This window comes from Eleginops maclovinus, chromosome 22 (assembly GCF_036324505.1).
Source record: "Eleginops maclovinus isolate JMC-PN-2008 ecotype Puerto Natales chromosome 22, JC_Emac_rtc_rv5, whole genome shotgun sequence".
Classification (NCBI taxonomy): Eukaryota; Metazoa; Chordata; class Actinopteri; order Perciformes; family Eleginopidae; genus Eleginops; species Eleginops maclovinus.
The window spans coordinates 8,218,709-8,237,841 of record NC_086370.1 but is presented as its reverse complement, the minus strand read 5'-3'; the positions used below and the strand labels follow the sequence as shown (position 1 = coordinate 8,237,841).

The following is a 19,133-nucleotide window of genomic DNA, read 5'->3' as shown; positions in this document are numbered from 1 at the left end:
GATGCAATCATGCGCATAAATAGGTATAGCAAAATGCACAAATTCAATGGTGCCTGCAATAATAAAGCTTGTACCCATCCACATGTACAGTACAGGTTTTGCTGCCCTCCTTCCATTTGGTCTTTGTTTTCTGCGTGTTCCTATATTCATGCAGCTGTGTGTTTGTGTGCACTGTATCCAAGATGAACAGGTCAGCCCGGTGTGTTGGCCATCAGTCACTGCCAAACAAAAGGCAGAGGTACACAGGCACAATGGTAACTAATGGCTCAGCGTTTCCTTTGATTGCGCCCCGGAGAGAAAGACTATTAAGCCCCTCCTGGCAGCGGGTACAGCAAGTGGCTTACCCCGCCACACTGCACTCTGGCGCTTGCCTTTGCATTGTTGGAGCTGAGCCGATGACTGGGCTCAACGCTTGGCTCACTGTGTTTGATTGAGCTAACCTTAAACGCTGCTGATATTAATACTCCGCCCGAGAGGACCGGGGAAGCCAGTCGCAAAATTCTGTGTCAGCGATTTGCCTGGAAGCTAATACACACAAACACACACATGTACACATATACTCTGGAAATCAAAGAGAGAAATAGAGGATGTGTTGAGAGACAAAGCAAGAGAGTCAATTTGATTTATTCTTTTTGCAAACAAATCATTCTTCTACGGTCCTAATGCTTTCCAACAGCTAAAACAAATTTCATTTTCTCCCCACTTCATATTCCTTTACTTCCTCGCCTATTGGATTCGCTGCCCCCCCAACTCCTCTTGCCTTTGAGTGGTAAACGACCGTCAAATATGAGACTATTTGTTGAAATTGGATATAAGAAGGCAGTCTGGAAGAGAAAAAGCCACAGTTTAGGAAGTTGTGGGGGAAGAAAGGTATTGCTTACTCAACACTTTGGCATGACATCAGAGAGTATAGATATGCGTGTAATAGTGAGATACAAGTGAGTGTTTCTGACAACCTGTCCAGCCTTTAATGATGCCAGTGAGGCCCAGTAGACTCTTCGCACAGCCGGAGGACTCATGTTCAAGTTCCTGCCAGATCCAGAATAATGAGGGGGTGTCATTATTGTTGTTGATGTTGTTGTGGATTAGCCCCACAAAAGCATAGCTTCATCTGTCCTCTGCCTGCTTAGCTTGTCTCCTCTCAGTTGGTGTTCCTCCAGCATTGACGCCCGCGCCACTAATAGCCAGAATCAGCTTTAATCTGTCCAACAACATGCCTCCGCTGACTGACAGCTTCCTGGCTCCACACATATGCACAGAATCACACGCTCACATGCTGTGCGAACGTACACATATACCTAGATGCAGCATCTGTCCCCTTACACTGCCTGTCCTCATGTCTCACTCCAAACTCTCTGCCCACCCCACAGGCTACAGATGAGGATTCTCCACCCAACAACTTCCTGACATACACCATCACTTCAGCCTCAGCCTTCCTCAGCTACTTCAACATCATCATGGTGGAGGGCTACGCAGGTACTCTCACTTTTTGGAAACTCGTATGCTGTCCTGGATAAGGATGTTTAAACAAGTTCATGTGTACAACTCAGTGATGTTTTTAGGTTTTCAATGTCCCCTGAAAAAGATGGTCATCTGGCTGTTTCCCCAATGAACATTTGTGTTTTTTAATAAATTATAATGTTGGATGTGATATGGTCATAAATGTGGTTATATATGATCAAAACGGTATCAACCACTAAAATGAGTTTAGTGCTTACATTTGAGTCCTTATTTCCATACTCCTTCACTCAGTTCTTTCAACATCGTTAATATACTGGATTTAATTGAGACTAAAAAGAACATTTAAACTCTTATTTTGACTCTAAAAAATATGTTTAGTTTTTATATACATTTTTGAATTACACATTTTCTTTTAACTTTTGGTAACTGTATGCTAGTTCAGTTTTGGGTCTTTTCTTTTGCCATTAGACCGACAAGTTGACTAAAATATTACGCTGCTGCAGGTCAAGGGGAAACCTAAAAATCCCCAAATCCCACTTTCTATTTCTATCTCTCAGTGATCAGTGTGACCAGGCCTCTGGATTATGAGCAAGTTCCCAAAGGGATGGTCTACCTGACAGTGATGGCTAAAGATGGAGGAAACCCTGCCCTCAACAGCACCGTCCCTGTCACGGTGGAGGTGATTGTAAGTACAACGCTACAAAGCACACACACACACACACACACACACACACAGAGTAACACTTTTAACATTAAACAACACTTACTTGTTTTGACTGCCTTTTCATGATATGCAACCACGCCAATAGGCAAGTAGCAGTGCAATTTTAAATGTGGAGTCAGCAGCTGCAGACACAGAGCACATCCATGCAAGGACATTAGTCTTTTATTCATGACACCTCTGTCATCTGCAGAACACTTTCCAGCAGCCTTTGAGATTAAAATATAAACATTAGCAGTCTGCATTCATATTCCAGCTGTGAGAGAGCATTCTCGACAAGCTGCTTCTTTGTAAGTGAGAAACACCTCCCACAGGCTGTGGTCAAACATACACCTCACCTTAAAAACAAATGCTTGCCTTCTGTTCTCATTATACATGACAACATCTGGTGTTAGTCAGAAGGTCTAAAAACACATTTAAATGTTGGATGCGTAGTTTAAAGACAGAAAATATAACTCAGGAATGCGTATACATTCTCTCTACCGTTCTACCATTCTATTCTCTACCGTTGTGTTTTATTGTATGCATACTTTTTTTAAATGAATAGTTAATATCACTGACATAGATAAGCTGTTAGTTTAAAGCAGCCCAATCACGCTATTTTTCAGGCTCATATTTGTATGTTGTGCCTCTACTGTGACATGTCTCCATGCTTTAATAATCAAAAGCTCTATGTTTTTCTCATACTGCCTATGCTGCAGCAGCTCTTTTCACCCTCTGTCTGAAACCAGAGCCCAGTCTGCTCTGACCAGCTCTGTTGTGATTGGTCAACCATTAAGAGATCTTCTGCTCCTTAGCGTATCATGTACAATGTGTTGGAGCGCTAGCCAAAAGAAGCGTGAGTGTTACATAGGGATGTCTCTATGTTATGGAAGTTAATAAAAGAGTCCAATGGAGGCGTTTCAAGCAGGGGGAGTGTGTGGGAGAGGCAGTCTTTTTTTCCATACAGTCCCTTTCTAAACACGTAAATAGCTAAACTTGTATACAAACACAGTTTATTACACTACTGTATATACAAAACAAATGACATAGACCTGCAGTTGACATCGTCTTAAATGTTCATCATAAATAGATTTACTGTTCTCCAAATCAGTCAAATTTTCTCTTGGTGCCCAAATGCACTTCAAAGGATAAAAACTGATCCCTTTTTTATCAAGTTGCCTCTTATGGTGTAATACAGTCTTCATTTACATTGATGGCACAGCACATTTCTGTTGTCCAAACACTGTCCGGTTATCAGTATTTGGCTTTTGTGTAGATCATAGCCCCTCTGCAGAAATCCTATGCATCTTATATGTTTTTTGGTTATAGAAAGGTACCCAAATAGTTTAAAATAAACGTGTTTGTTGGTTGCTCTTTTCCTCTTAGCTGAGAATCTCTCCAATTTACACTTTCTTAAATATATCTTCAAGCGTGGTGTTTTTGCAGAAAGCATTTAATGACTCTTTTGGCACTGCAGCAGACACACCCTTTGACCAATTCCTCACGGTCTCTCCAAATTCAAAGGCACCATCTCCAAACTTTTTCTGAAATGTTCTAATTTAAGTTCCTCTCAGATGTAGCTCTGAAATATATGTAGACTGATCCTGAGACTTGGGAGAGGAACTCATAGCTGTTTTTATCATGTGCACTGAATACAAATTAAGATGTCATATTTATTTCAAACTGATACCAGTGTTTGAGAGGAGTCAGCAGGCTCATATGTCCTGACCTTCACTTAATATTGGATTCTGCAATTGTTCCTCTCTATCTCAAATATTCTAAGTTTTCTTTTGATCCATGTCTGACTTCAGCTTTGTTTGCAGTTTTATCACTCTGCGCCGCTATCAGAGCTTCCAGCTCAGTTGCTTTTGTCATTATTATGGCTAAATGTATTCTTTTAAGACACTAGAAAAAGTCACAGCCGAATGCATGTACACACAGAGCAACAGAGATACCTTAATATGTAGAAGTTGAAAAAAATAATAAACTGTGCGCAATATATTCTGTTGCTTGTTTGCATTCAATTGCACTTATACTTTTGTAGATGTCATGTCATTTTCCTTTTCCGTCATATGGTTTCATTTGAATGCTTTTCCATGTTTTCTACACTAAGGCAGTGCTATCACCCTGTAATCCATGTCTGATTACTGATCTGTATGCATGGTTTCTGATAAGTGTTACTTTAAACCAGCCAAAGGCTGTGAACTTATCATGTCTGCTTGCTCAACACGACAGAACCAACATGTTTTGTTCGAATTCTCACCTTTTTAATTCTTACTTAATCCACAATATGACACATCAGAATCATGTAAGTTATATACCATGGTTCATATGAGTTTGAATAGTTTTTGGGCCCTTCAATGACATTCACAACACCCTATGATTGCATGTTTGTTATGATGTGTCTGATCAAAATAAACTTAATATGGCATCTTCGTCTATCCCAGAGTAGAAGACGAGAAAAATAATACCAATAGAATCTACGTATAATTATATTTTTCCATCTTGATGACATCCATTTAAAGCATTTGTAATAGAAATGTATTTTACATCATGTTCTCCAGGCTATTTCAACAGAATATGTGTTATTTTCCTGTATTTCACATAGCGAACATGAATGTTGATCTTTGCTAAGATACAATAAATACGGCAGTAAAGAATATAATGAGCCACCAGAACTCATAAACAGCATCTCTACTGGCTCCACCGCTTATCTCCCCTGATGGAAATCCATTATGCAAGTAACTTTTAGTCATAAAAGAAGAAATGACAGTAGAATAGATGAATCCAGCTGGAATATTCCTGAATATTATATGCAAGGACAGTACGAATATCATCTACTGAGGAGAAATATTGTGTGAAAGGGAGAGATTCTGTATTCCTTCTGTGTGTGTCTCTCTCTGTCCTCAACAGTGTCGTGACTCACACCACAGGGGTTTATCAGTGGCTGGCAGCATCACACACACACAATGCTTTACACCAGTGTAACACAGAGCCCTGATAGATAATGGTGCCAGTGACTGTTGTTAAAGTGTTAACATTTCTCAGCAGCTCACGCAGTGGGGAGTCTCTCTGCGAATAGCCACACAACTGGATGAGTTTGTGTGAAAAGAGTCTTAATTCAACGAGTGGGAAGTTGTGAGGAATATAAACACTCTGAGGAAGGCTGTGTGACAGTGGATGCTGATCCATGTTGTAGTCATTTATTGCTGTCAAATTACAGCTCTTGATTACCCTTTGTTTTAGGTAATGGCATTACTAATAATGTTGGAAACGATTTCCTTTCAAATGTGTCTTCTTTTCTAATATCCAGCTCAGCTTTTGCACTAATACTCTTTTTTTCCAGGTGTAGTTTCTCCTGCAGTACTAAAGCAGTGAATGTGATTAACTGCAATACACCATTTGAGGCTATAAATCAAACCAAGAAGATTTCAGTTAAATCAGCTGACTGGACTTTGTCTACTTCTGCTACAACACGTTCGCTTTTCTTAATGTCTGAATTCTCAAATAGTGTCATTTCATTGCTAGTTATAAATGGCGGATTTTTAAACAAGCTTTTTCTTATTTTATTGGAATCAATTTGAGTTGTTGTTGATGATTTCTACCTCCTCCAGGATGAAAATGACAACCCACCAGAGTTCAGCAAGCCGTCCTACATTGTCAAAATCCTAGAGAACATTATTGCAGGTGAGTCACTTTACACTATACATTTGGGGTAACAGTTTAGCTTCTAGAATGCGTTTCCTGGTGCATGACCAACACAGCACTTAAACACTCCAAACAGCTCTAACAGCATGTGCAGCACATGCAGTCCCCTCTTACTTGAATTGCCTCTCTATTAGCGCATTCCCACTAATAGCTCTGCATAACTCTTGGGGGCATGTTTTTTTTTTATATGCTTCCCCTGACCTCTTTCTCTTACTATCTTATGTTGTTATGATTTTGCATAATGTTTTAAATTCTCTATCAGAATGCAGGATATTGGCTATTCAAGGCAAAATCACAGGCTGCTCTATTCATTCTCATGCATGCATTCAGAAGAGTCTTTTATCCCAGACAAAAGATTAGCTTCCAGTCGCTAGAGGGAAATGAGATGTTTGACCGCCCCTTTCTCTCTCCGAGCTCCAGCAGATGCCGGATTGTTTTTGTTTCTCGGACCCGCTTTAAAGGAGCACATAGCTGAGCGGCTCGGGCCAGGACTGAGGTTTAGGAGACTATGGCTAAAGTGCTTGGCCCTGAGCTGCGGGCCTAAGGCTTGGGCTGCAAGGCTGAGCTCAGGGCTAGCCCTGTGGCTCTGGCTAGCTTCTCATCCCTCTGTCTGCCTGGGTATTGATGAAGGCTGTGCCAAGTATAGGCTGTGCCAAACAAGCCAATAATCCACTAATCCATAAACCCACTCACTGCCATGCCATGAGTTGAGCTGTGGATGGGGGCGGAGAAGAAATTAGCTCTCTGAATGCCATTTCAGTCTGTCTCTGCATCTAGACTTCACATATTTATTCCATGACTGTTTCTCAGTTCACTTAACTTTCTTTCTGTCTCGCTCCCCTTCATCCCCCGCTCTCCTCCACAGGGGCGACAGTGCTGCTTGTGAATGCTACTGATTTGGACGCCTCACGGGAGTTTGGCCAGGCCTCACTCATCTACTCCCTGGAGGGCTCCTCTCAGTTCCGTCTCAACTCGCGCTCAGGTGTGTGTGTTTGTGTGTGTGTGTGTGTGTGTGTGTGTGTGTGTGTGTGTGTGTGTGTGTGTGTGTGTGTGTGTGTGTGTGTGTGTGTGTGTGTGTGTGTGTGTGTGTGTGTGTGTGTGTGTGTGTGTGTGTGTGTGTGTGTGTGTGTGTGTGTGTGTGTGTTCCTGCTTGTACGAGTCGGTGTATTTTCTGAAAGTATACTTGTCATTGAGACAGGCTTTTTGGAGATCTGATTCCATTTATCTTTCAAATTAAAAAAATGTTGGTTCATTTCCTGAAAATGATTGTAACACATCTGTGCTTATTAACATCTGTGACTGAAAACTCCTTTTTCCAAATCCTTCTTATGCTCTTTACTTTGCTTGAATGCACATCATGGCTGGGTTTATTCTAACGTTGAACTAAATTCGTCCTGACTCGAGACAAGATTAGCTTTGTAATAATATATCTGGCCTTCACTTGGGTGTCCTCTTTGTTGTATTCTTTTTAATATGATGTGATCCTGTGTGTGTTTCAGGCGAGATCACCACCACAGCCCTGCTGGACCGAGAGCTGAAGTCAGAGTATATTCTGATAGTCAGAGCTGTGGATGGAGGTGTGGGCCCTCAGCAGAAAACAGGCATTGCCACGGTAACTAATCATAATTCGTATCCTAGCCCAATCAATTATAATTTGTTATAAAGACCTATTCTATCATGTTTTTCTTAAATTATGACTTTTTTGCTTGTTGGTGATATTGATCAAAGGTCATGACATGATTTATTTACTCCCACTGTGTTTAGGTGAACATCACCATCCTGGACATCAATGACAATGTCCCTGTGTGGAGTGAAGATCCATACCATACCAACATAGTGGAGATGAGTCCAATCAACACTGATGTTATCTCTGTAAGTACACTAAGCCCAACTCTGTAAATTTACATAGATTAATGAAAAATGGTAAGGTGCACAGTGCAAATGAACATTTGTTGTATTCCAAGTAGAATTGATGGTTGCTGAACATCAGATTTAAGTCATTAGTTTACTCTGTGATTTGATGTTATTACTCAGTTGGAAAACTTGTATTAGGCAACAGATGAGTTTTAATTAAAAACAATGAAACTTTGTTCAGAGTGATCAACATTGGAAGGTCATTAAAGACATACTGTACATGAAAAACAGATGCATGTGCACGCATAGTCCTTCATTCTCAATGAACAAATTGCCATAACTGCGTAGGTCATCACTAAGTAAACACTCTGATATTACCCCAAACTCTCTCATTGTCCTGCTGCTGTCTCTGGCAATGCGTTGTTGTTAATTAAGCCCTGATTGTCCATTAATTAAAGAGGCGTCAGTGAGTGTAATTAAGGGAGTCCGATTGCTAATTAAAATGTAGCCTGCAGTCATACGCATAGCAAATTATTCAGCTGCTAGGCAGGAAAGAAGGCGAGAACCCATCTTGCAGAGCAGGAGAGAGGGGGATGGAGAAATGGTGAGGAAAGTGAAATGAAAGGTACAAGTGTTGCACCGCTAAAACGTTGCTATATTTTACCCTCGTTCCTGATCTCTCGTAGCCATTCCTCAGTTGAGTTCATTCATGGTGCATCCAGTGATGCGATGCATAGCGTATGTGACTCTCCGTGCTCGGGGACAGACACTGTTGCCCCTCTGACCATTTTTCAATAAATCGGACCACCCAGGCTTAAAGTCCTGTAATTGGCCCCAATGTAGAACCTGGCCCTACCAGTGTTTCCATGGAGACAAGGGGCCACCTGCTGCGTTCTCCTGGAGGTGTCCAGCCAGGCGATGGATTTGGTTGCTGTGCCCAGCGCAAAGATCATCCCACCTAAATCTGCGCGCCCCCCTACCATTGCCGCTGCAGGCTTTAACATTCAGCAGCTCTACACATATAGTCAGCCCTCTAATATCTCATTTCAAAACACTATTCTCCTTTCTGCCTCTCTGCAGTCAGGCAGGGGCCACAGTTCAATAGACAAGGCTAATATATTTGCTCACCATCTTTTAATGTGCTCCACTCAGGCCAGAATTGATTAGCTCGACTGGCCCTGGCTCGACACTTCCACACATCTTATATCACCTACCTTTGTCTGTGCAGTTGCTAATCAATGGGCCTCTGAGATGCCTGCCTACCATGTCCCCTAAATAATTAAATACCTGCAAAACCTTTGTTCCTTTAATGACCAATTAACCAGTTTCCAGGGTTTTTTAGTCAGTGACCTGAATAATTGATCAGCTATTTAAGAATCAGCCAGTGTTTTTGCCAGGCTCCCGGCTTCACGCATTCATCACCCATTGCCACTTTGTGTCAAAAAAGTGACGTTAACATTTTTCTTTGCGCTGACTTATGTGGTGGAACAGTTGGAAAGAGTTGTGGGTGGAGATGCTCTAGGGGTGGGATAGGGGTGTTCCTACTGCTATTACCACTTATATTGCCGTTTCCTTATTATGTATTTCCTCTACCACTTTAGGTATACCTTGAGAATTCTTATATACATTGTATTGAAACCATACCTCTTTGTTCTGAGTTTATACAAACTTCAGGGAAAAGAATATTAAAGGAGTATTTCCCTGTCCCTCATCTGTCCAGGTGTTGGCTGTTGACCCTGACAATGGGCTAAATGGGACAGTGAGGTACAGTATCAGTCCAGAAAACCCCTTCTACACCATCAGCAGCAGCACGGGTAAGATCCGCACCAGTGGAGTAACTCTGGACAGGGAGAGCTCCAACCCCAGGGACGCAGTACTCATGAGGACTATCATCATCTCAGCTGTTGACCGTGAGTAGTCTGTATGTGTGTGCGATGGAATGTCAATTTGCACCCGTATTTGCCTTTCGCTGTGTAAATTTACCCGACTCATGAAACACCTAAACCATGTGTAAGCGAGATTAAATCGCTTTATGTCATCCTCAGCAGAGAGCTTTCAATTCTGACCGATTAACCTCTTTCTTCGAGCCTCATCCCTCAAGTTTTATGTTGACCATGAAACTTTTACTGTGGCTAATAAACCCCTCTGACCGTGAGATGTGTGTGTGTGTGTGTGTGTGTGTGTGTGTGTGTGTGTGCGTGCGTGCGTGTGCGCGCGTCTGCGTGTCTGCGTGTGTGTCTTTGTGTTCTTTGGCGCCCTCTTTAGGCGGCACACCTCCACTGCATGCATCAGCGAGCACCACTGTGTTTGTCAACCTGCTGGATCTCAACGACAATGACCCCACCTTCCTCAACTTGCCCTTTGTGGCTGAAGTACCAGAGGGACTGCCCATCGGATCCTCAGTATTTAAGGTAAAATATAAGACTATATCCATGTCTGATGTCATTTTTTAAAAGTATAATTATTCCTCTCATCTCTTTTGTATGAGATTACTTTTTCACTCACCTTCTCTACCTTTCTGGGTATCTTGCTGCTCCAGGTCCAGGTGGAGGATCCAGACGAAGATAAGAATGGATTGATAACAATGGCGCTACAGATGGGAATGCCTCGCCTCGACTTCTACCTGAACACCTCCACCGGCGTCCTCTCCTCCATGGCAGTCCTTGACCGTGAGCAGATTGGACAGTACCACTTGAGAATCATTGCATTCGACGCAGGGAAGTTCCCACGGACCTCCACTTCAACCCTCACTGTCACAGGTCAGAGTCTGCAGATGTGGCGGCTGATAATGATGATGATGATGATGATGATGATGATGATGGTGATGATGATGATGATGATCAGAAGCTGGGTTTGAATTCCCTTTAGCTCTCTCTGAAATTACCCTACATGCAAAACTGCCAAGCCACAGTATAATTGGATTCTGTATGATATGAAGAGTTACTTCATTATGACAGATAGTTAACCACTGACTTCTCAGGAGTCTGCTGAGAATGAGGCTACCACCTGCTGTTGGGACCTGAAAAATCCATCAGGAAAAGAAAATCAAAAAGGGAATTCTCAAACTGAATTAACATGTTTTTTGAATCAGTCAGAAGCATAAACATATCATGAACTGTTTTATGAATGTCTCTTAGCTTCATCGGGAAAATCAGGACCAGCACACTTAACTATAGCTACCAAATATGTAATATCCTCTGTTTTAACAAGTCTTTCTATTCCCTGCACCACCCTGCTGCCTTATTTGTCCTCATGTACATCTATCTGTGTGTCCACATGTCTTTCTGTCTGTGTGTTTGTGTGTGTGAGTCAGTTCTGGATGTAAATGATGAGACGCCCACCTTCAACCCCCGCGTGTACAATGTTTCCCTGAAGGAGAGTGTCCCTAGAGACCGCATTGTAGCGCGCCTCAGCTGCTCTGACAACGACGCCGGCCTCAACGCCGAACTTAGCTACTTCATCACAGGTCAGAGGTCACAGTGGGAGTTGTGTTTTGTCTGTCTGTAGGCTGCAGTGTTGTACAGCTATTGGAAATATGCATGTACAGTACCTTTGTCCATCCATCCGTCTCTGTGTGAGTTTGTGTCAGCTAGGCTCCTCTCGCATGCTTCTTTTAGCATTAAAGCTGCACTGTATGTATGTGAGTTGGCGTATTTGACTTATATTCTGTAAATCAATTTGGAATGTTTTTGTGGTTTCTATTTTTAGGTGGTAATCAGGATGGCAAATTCAGCGTGGGCTTCAGAGATGGAGTGGTTCGGACTGTGGTTGGCCTGGACAGAGAGACCCAGGAAGCATACACTCTGGTAGTAGAAGCTATAGGTAGGCAATTTCTTCAGATATCTTTTTTATACACTTTCTGTATCTGCTTTTCTTATGACAGGACTTATTTTGTTATGTTTTTGATCTTCAAAGCTGCCCTTTTTAACTTTTGCACGACATTGATGCAAAGAAAAAAGTGATGCATGCACATGTGCAGTGATTTCAGTGCGTTGCTCAACTGCCTTTGTTCCTGTTCGAAAAAAAGAACAAAAACTCTGAGGTTTCCTGTTTTGGAAACCATTGAGTCAGGGTGGTTTATCTGTTGAGGGGGCCAGCAACACACGAGAGAGGAGCAAAAGCAGAGATAATGTAAAATGGTGCAAGAGAACAGGATAACACATATTGTTCTAACAACAATGTGCCAGTCTTGCCTTTTTATAACAAGCTAATTTTGGTTTATTTTCAGAACATGAATGTAACTTTTCAATATTAAAACAGAGCCAGTTCCATTTTGTGTATACGTTGTAATGATTTATTTACGGCCTTAGCCTGTGACATGTACAGCCATGAAATGAAAGTCAAGTCTATTTCCGTTGTCCTGGCGTCTACACTAAAATGTATCATTAACCTGAATGATTGCAGCTGATGTGTTAGGGAATGCCTCTGCTTCTGCACATAGACAACGGTCCAGCGGGCAGCCGGAGGACAGGCACAGCCACTGTGTTTGTGGAGGTGCAGGACGTGAATGACAACAGACCCATCTTCCTACAAAACAGCTATGAGACCAGCATCCTGGAGAGTGTGACCCAAGGAACCAGCATCGTCCAGGTAGAAAACACACACACCGCCAAACACATGGAGTAACAAACTGCGCTTCCAGCAGTCACACTTAAACATGATTTAATTCATAAAGAATGAATCAGAGTGGTATCTTTTGGCTCAGGTTGCATTTCTACATATAGTGCAGAGCTGTGCTGAAAGAAAAATGTATGCCCAACAACATGACCTTCTATAAAGGGTGAAGAAATCCAAACAAGGGTAAACCCTGCTACAGTAACTTTTTGATTGGATATTTTAAGCACTTTAGTTGCAGACCTCGTCCAGCTAGCATTCAAAATAAACGCGTTATCTTCATGTACTCTTCACCCACACCCAATATTAGTAATGTTTAGCACCATCCATGAGATAGTCAGTCAGTCCCTCCTGAGATCAGATTTCAGTGACATAGTCAAATAGACAAGGCATGGTGATATGGGGCTCCACACTGGCTTCTGGCTGTGCTGTCGGTCGGGCTGGAGTGCGGGCTGGAGTCCGGGCTGTGTTTAAGCTCTCACGCCAGTGTGGCCTGCGATGCGGCGGTCGTCTGAACGACATGTTGTATGAGCGCCGATATGAGCCCATCCTTCTCCACACCTTAAGCTGCGGCTCGCTGGACCCGTTTCTCCCGCAGGTCAAACTCTCTCCGCAGCTTGCCTCCGATTCCCCGTCCTGTTCTGAGGGCCTGCACACTGCCAGGAAGGCGGCTAACCCCGCCAGCAGCAACGATAGTCCCAGCACCACCATGATGGTATATTCTGGGTCATGGATATCTGAGGAATAGGATGGAGGCTGAGGGATGGTGGTGGTTGTGGTTGGGGTGGTTGTGGTGGAAATCAGACTGGACAAAGTGGCATTTTCTATGTAGGATGTGGAGGTGGAGTTGAAGTCTGGTACGATGGTTTTCATTTTGTCTTGCCTCTGAATGGAGAAAACAACACTATTAAAATACAACACATTTTTATATGTTATTTTGCTGAAGTGTTTATCCAAAGCGACTTACTTCAATATCATAGACATGCTTATAAAAGTAATTTGAATTTGGGTAAAATATCCTGCCTAAGGACACTTCAACATGAAGACTGCAGCAGGTTGGGATCAAACCACTGACCCTCTGATTGGTAGATGCCCATTGATAAGTTTACCCCCTTAGCCATGCCAGATTGTAAATTGATGTCTGGAGATTACGTGTGCATGTGGCATTTGTCTGCTTGTGTATGTTTCTGTGTGTATGTGTGTAGCCTTTGTAAGAGTACCACAGCAGCTCTCCACGTCACTAGCCAAGCCTAACCAAGCTGAGTAGGTTTATTTTCAATTTATTGGGATCATACACTCAAGAGCTTATAATAAACATTCACAAATGTACACAGAAACGCATGCATGCACATGCAAATGCGTTGAGTGTTTGGCATTTGCGGCAATTATGCAGCTATTAAATCAAGGACTACAAAACAGTCAATGCTTGACAGGCTTTCTTCAATGTAAAACAAATTGGGTTTATTAAAATGCCCCTTGTAAAATGCAAAGCACCCACCTCTACTACCCCGGTCTCCAATTATCCCCCCCCAGCTTTCATTTCATGCACCCCCATCTCCAAGATAGTAACATTTGTAAATGTCATCGTCCTTAATTCAGCGGAGACAAAGCATGGCTTATCGGTTTAAGGGAAACACATTGGGACGTGAAATTATTTTTAAGACCAAATGCCAGGAAAGCTGTGAAAAGGCCAGTGGAGCGGGATGGCTCGTTAGAGAGTCAGTTCATTAGTCTGCGCCTCCAAGCACATATAGCACATATGCACACACACATACACACAGCTATTCAAAGACAAACTTTCTTCACACCGACACACACAGTGTAGACGATGCTGCACATATTCGTGATTGGGCACACTGCTCTTAAGCTTGGCAGCTTAGCTGTAAGGTACCCTCCCTCTCTATCGCCCCACATTGTTGCCCCTCCAGATCTGTCTGCTCAGCGAGTTTGGAAACAGTCAAACTCTTTCCTTCCGTCCTTTACCAGAACACTTTGCATAAATTATTAACATTTGTAAGTTCATTTCTTTGTAGCATTCTTGCATATTGTTATTAGATTTAGATTTTTTACTTTAATTGCATCTTGATTACTCGATGAAGGTATTTTCCCCATATCTTATCTTCTTCTCTTTCTACAGAATGAAAGAAAATGTAAACGGGTAATACACTAATAGTTTATAGATCTTAGATGTGAAGCCGCTCTTTGCAAAACTACCTTCCAGATAAGTCGTAACCTGTACAATAGTCCCTTCTTGCTCGCTTAGACAATGTGCACTTACTCAAGCACATGTCAAGCAGCTCACATGTTTGAAATGCTGATTGTAGGACTTTAACTCCAAAAGACTCCACAGCAAACATGAAAAACGTTTTAAGAATAATGGTATGTTAACAACTAATGATATTGTTAGCTATCTTTGACACTTAAGAATTGAAAACAAAAAGTTATGTTTCCCTCTAAAATGTGAAGGAAATTAACAGTTCTTCTTCCGACTGAACCTGAAAGTAATTTGGAATAAAACCCATTAAGATATATACTCACACCCACACTTTAGAGACTCTTTAAAACCGCACCTTGCTTAGTTCCAGTAACTGAGGTCAGACCTGTTTCTTGGCTCCACGCACTTGTTTTCCCCCCTTAAACTACTGCTTTCTCAGAGACAGAGGGGAAAACGCTGGGGAGGGAGAGGGAAACAAGTAGGGAAAGGGGGTAAAATGTGGGTAACAGGGAGCAACATCTCACTGCTGTTTTAATCCCAGGGAGCCAAAGACAATACTGTGTTTCCTCAGCCATGCAGAGGCTTAGTGATAATCTCTCAGTGCTTACACTCAACATGCTAACACTTACAACATCTGGCACTGCAAAGTCTTCTTACAGTTTATGCACCCCCTTTTATGGCCTAAGTGGTGCAGTCCGCTGTGTAATACCCTATTCATCACTCCCCAATCTGACCCCCCAGCCCCTTTTCTCTCCCTTCTCCCCCTCCCCTCTCCTCCTCTTTCTACTCTTCTCTCCACATCTCTTTATAAAGCTAATGAGACTGAAGTTGGGCCCCTCTTCACAGGGCGAGCGAGAGAGAGCAAAGGAGGACACACAGGGGCAGGAAAGATAGGGACTGTGTGTGTGTGTGTGTGTGTGTGTGTGTGTGTGTGTGTGTGTGTGTGTGTGTGTGTGTGTGTGTGTGTGTGTGTGTGTGTGTGTGTGTGTGTGTGTGTGTGTGTGTGTGTGTGTGTGTGTGTGTGTGTGTGTGTGTGTGTGTGTGTGTGTGTGTGTTAGTGCGTACCTGAGTCTCTCTGAGTGTGTGTCTCGGTATGCCATCGAATATGCACTTTGTGGGCACCTCCACCGGGACTGACACATCCACAGAGGAGCGGGCTGTGACATGGATTCAGCCTCATCCAGTGCCAGCGGCTCTGCGCCTCTCTGGATTCAGAAGTCAGTCTTATGACACGGCCCATTCAGCAGCAGCCCAGCATGCTCCACTATTTATCTGCCGTACTCTTTGGAGCCGTGCTGTCTGCGCCGGGTTTGGGTTTTCTGGGCTGCTGCTGGCTCTCTGCCTGTGAGACAGAGAGAGGATTTCTGCCATTATAGACCGACTGCCAAGCCATGTTGGGTTGTTGTGGCAACAAGACACTGAGCCCCAGTGTGTGTGGTGAATGAGAAAAATACACATTTGTCCATCTTGTTTGTAGAAAGCATTGAATTGATTCATTTTTTAAATGAAAAGTAATGTCAATCGCATGACCTTCGAGTGATCAACACACTGGTAAATTCTCTCATAATGATGGGCACATCTTTGGAAGAATCAACTATTGTCTCAAAAGTAAAAAAAAAACATTCTTATGGTACCAGTTTTTTTCTTTTTTATTGTCATTGTTCACAGTGGATAACAAAAGTTAAAAAATAAATAAAAGTATCTACAACAAACACAAGTAATACTCACCCATAATAAAACATATATAATGCAATAACACTTTTATCTAAAGAATAACAAAAATAGGAGGAAAAAGGAAAAGAAAAGAGACACAAAGAGGAAAGATGGAAGTATGTTGTCCTACTTTATTATTATAAATGGTTCCATTGTGGTAGGGAGTGTCAGGCCAAGGTGGTGTACAGGAATCAGCTCTGAATGTGCCGCAGGAAAGCCAAGCAGGTTTTGTTAAAAGGGATTATATTTTCTTTTAAGTTTGAAGAAAGCTGTTCTGGTTAAAGATTCAGCTCATGGTTAATTGCTATTTTATTACAGTCTTTCCAATTGATTACAGTACCAGTTGCACATGTATGTTTGTCCTGTTTTTGGTGTAAATATTTTTGTTTTGTTGTTTTGTCACTGTCAAGGTCTTGTATGCAATAACAGCTGTTTGCTGCTGTTTGTCTGTACAGGTTCAAGCTACAGATGCAGACCAGGGGGAAAATGGCCGGGTTCTGTATAGGATTCTCACTGGTAAGTATTTCTCAACTTTGATTTTCCATCCATATGGCTTTCACATATGGTCTCCTTTCTCACAAACAAATAAGTGAAAGAGCAGGCTCCAAATAGATTAAATCATTACATTCATTTTGGTAGCGTTCGTAATCCACATGTTAAAATGGGTGCAAACCACAGAAACGTTTTCAGAACGTGTTATTAATTTGTGTTAGGCTTAACGATGGTTAAAAGGATGATCATTTTTCTTTCCTTTGCGTGCTTTGCGTTGAGTTGTTTTCTTTATATACGTTTGTTGTATTTATGCTGCTTTAATGTGTAAATGTGTGTTTGATTGTATGCCTGTGGACCCCAGGGAGAATAGTCAAACTCATGTTGGTGCTAATGGGGATCTTAATAAAGAGATAAAGACCTTTATCTGGTCAAATTGATATGAAAATTGCTCCAAATGCAATTTCTTGTGTGAGAAAGCAGTCAATGACCAATGCCACAGTAAATATATACCATTCATGACAGGCTCCTAAATCAAGTTTAATTTTCATTGGAAGCCACTTCAATTATCTCACCCAATTTGCAAACGCCAATTGCCTCTAAACCCATGAATTAGATTGAACGTTTTACTAAAATGTGTTTTCCTCTTGCTCTGACTCGCTCTCCCTCTGCATGCTTGCAGGCAACAGCAACAATCTGTTCAGCATTGACAGACAGAGCGGGCTGCTGACCAGAGGCCTCAGGGCGCTGGACAGAGAGACCAGCAGCTCCCATGTGTTGGAGGTGGAGGCCTACAACAGTGACGAAGGCAGCATGAGGAGCTTTGTCAGGGTGAGGAAGAGGAGGGTAGCAGAGGGGGAAGATGCTGTTTGAAGTACAATTGTCATTTTCGGCACAAATGTTGGTATTACTTATTTTTAACTTATATTTCTTACATGTGGTTTTATTCCAATGTTCTTGTAATTCACATTACACATTTTATTTTACTATTCTAGTTTGCACTAGTATGAAAATAACGTATTATACATCCTATATTTGTTACTTTATAGAGTTCTTAATTAAAATGTTGTATCAATCTCTGCCATAAGATTTTCTATTCGGATTAATTAGGTTGTATCTTAGCTTCTTCTTCTCTGTGATAATTTGGCAAGAAATGTGGATTTCATAGAGCGCCTTCAGTGGGACTATGTCTGTGGTCTTATTCCATAATAGTCAAAAAACAAATTCCCTCCGAGAAAGTATGAATATTGCACAAAGATTGTTAATGTGCCACAAATGTCTTTCCCTCCAGGTGATCATTTATGTTGATGATGCCAATGATGAGGCACCCATGTTTACCCAGCAACAATACAACCGTCTGGGCCTGAGGGAGACAGCTGGTATAGGCACCTCTGTGATTGTGGTGCGCGCCACCGATCCTGACACTGGTGAGTGCAGCCTCAGATAAATCTGAAGACTGGAGCGGAGGGAGTGATGTCAGTTCCTGTTCAGTATCAGGTTCTATCCTCAGGCCATAAATATTTTTCCTGACTGTGGTAACTTCTGCTCTGTTTCAGTTGCTTTATATAATCATCAGATAATCATCAAATCTCTTTACCACATCTGTTTAACTCTTGCAATATCTAGTGTGTAAACTTTACCTTTTAAAGATGGCCTATTACGCTTTTTGGGGTTTTCCTTTTTCCTTTAGTGTTTATCTAGGTTTTTGTACCCAAAAAACCACAAAGTCCATCCAGAGGGAGTTTCTCACCCACATTCTCCCCCCTGCGTGAAATGCCTTCATTGGATTCCTTTGTTTACTTAACATAGTGGCATCACTACGTAACACTCGTGCTTCTATTGGCTAGCGCTCCAACCCATTGTACTTGATTGAAGAGGCGCTGCAGCACAGGCAGTATGAGGAAAAATAAAGAGCTTTTTCAACATTAAAGCATGCAGACATGTCACAAAATACAAATATGAACCTACAAATGAGTATAATGTGGTCCTTTTTAATCTGTTAAAAATATAAGTATAAGTAGTGTATTGATAAGTTGAAATAGATTTCAATATTTTCAGCTTTATCAGCACTGGTAAAAAAGCTTGACAATGATCAGTAGTATTAAAGAACAGTGTTGCTCAATTTCCACAACTGCTTAGCACAATGTGTTACATTTGATTGATTTGATTGAGGTTAGAGGCATTGCAAATTCAAATACCCAACATGGTGTAGCACTCAATGGGTTTGCTGACCTGCTTTTTCCTGGAAGCCCTCCTGCACAACAAAATATGTTCAACTGCATTTGGTGTACAATCCCTTAGTAATTACCAACATTTTATAGGATTTATTTATGTGTAATTGAATTACATAACGCTCTTTCATGTCTCTCCCCAATG

At 41.9% G+C, this 19,133-nt stretch overlaps 2 protein-coding genes across 4 annotated transcripts in view; one reads left to right on the top strand and one right to left on the bottom strand.

The window, feature by feature from the left end:
- Positions 1-19,133, top strand: part of cdh23 (cadherin-related 23) — a 148,854-nt gene that overhangs the window by 90,937 nt on the left and 38,784 nt on the right. The window contains exons 15-29 of the mRNA XM_063875289.1: positions 1,371-1,476; positions 2,019-2,146; positions 5,779-5,851; positions 6,738-6,854; positions 7,372-7,484; positions 7,637-7,744; positions 9,447-9,636; positions 9,992-10,137; positions 10,266-10,485; positions 11,040-11,192; positions 11,435-11,548; positions 12,168-12,316; positions 16,724-16,784; positions 17,440-17,588; positions 18,049-18,184. Of these exons, the coding sequence (XP_063731359.1) occupies positions 1,371-1,476; positions 2,019-2,146; positions 5,779-5,851; positions 6,738-6,854; positions 7,372-7,484; positions 7,637-7,744; positions 9,447-9,636; positions 9,992-10,137; positions 10,266-10,485; positions 11,040-11,192; positions 11,435-11,548; positions 12,168-12,316; positions 16,724-16,784; positions 17,440-17,588; positions 18,049-18,184 (1,963 nt within the window). The remainder of the gene's footprint in view (positions 1-1,370; positions 1,477-2,018; positions 2,147-5,778; positions 5,852-6,737; positions 6,855-7,371; positions 7,485-7,636; positions 7,745-9,446; positions 9,637-9,991; positions 10,138-10,265; positions 10,486-11,039; positions 11,193-11,434; positions 11,549-12,167; positions 12,317-16,723; positions 16,785-17,439; positions 17,589-18,048; positions 18,185-19,133) is intronic.
- Positions 12,090-15,003, bottom strand: LOC134859025 (uncharacterized protein C10orf105-like). 3 transcript variants are annotated; one of them, XM_063875294.1, is made up of 2 exons: positions 14,911-15,003; positions 12,090-13,225 (listed from the first exon to the last, which is right to left on the bottom strand). In XM_063875294.1, the coding sequence occupies exon 2, from the start codon at positions 13,211-13,213 to the stop codon at positions 12,698-12,700; it is 516 nt and encodes a 171-aa protein (XP_063731364.1). In that variant the 5' UTR covers positions 13,214-13,225; positions 14,911-15,003; the 3' UTR covers positions 12,090-12,697. The 3 variants fall into 3 exon arrangements, with proteins under 3 accessions (XP_063731364.1, XP_063731362.1, XP_063731365.1); XM_063875292.1 differs by having other exon boundaries at positions 14,879-14,967; XM_063875295.1 differs by having other exon boundaries at positions 14,885-14,946.

Coding starts and splice junctions, on each gene's coding strand:
- LOC134859025 (XM_063875294.1), bottom strand. CDS start 13,213: ATGAAAACCATCGTACCAGACTTCAACTCCACCTCCACATCCTACATA.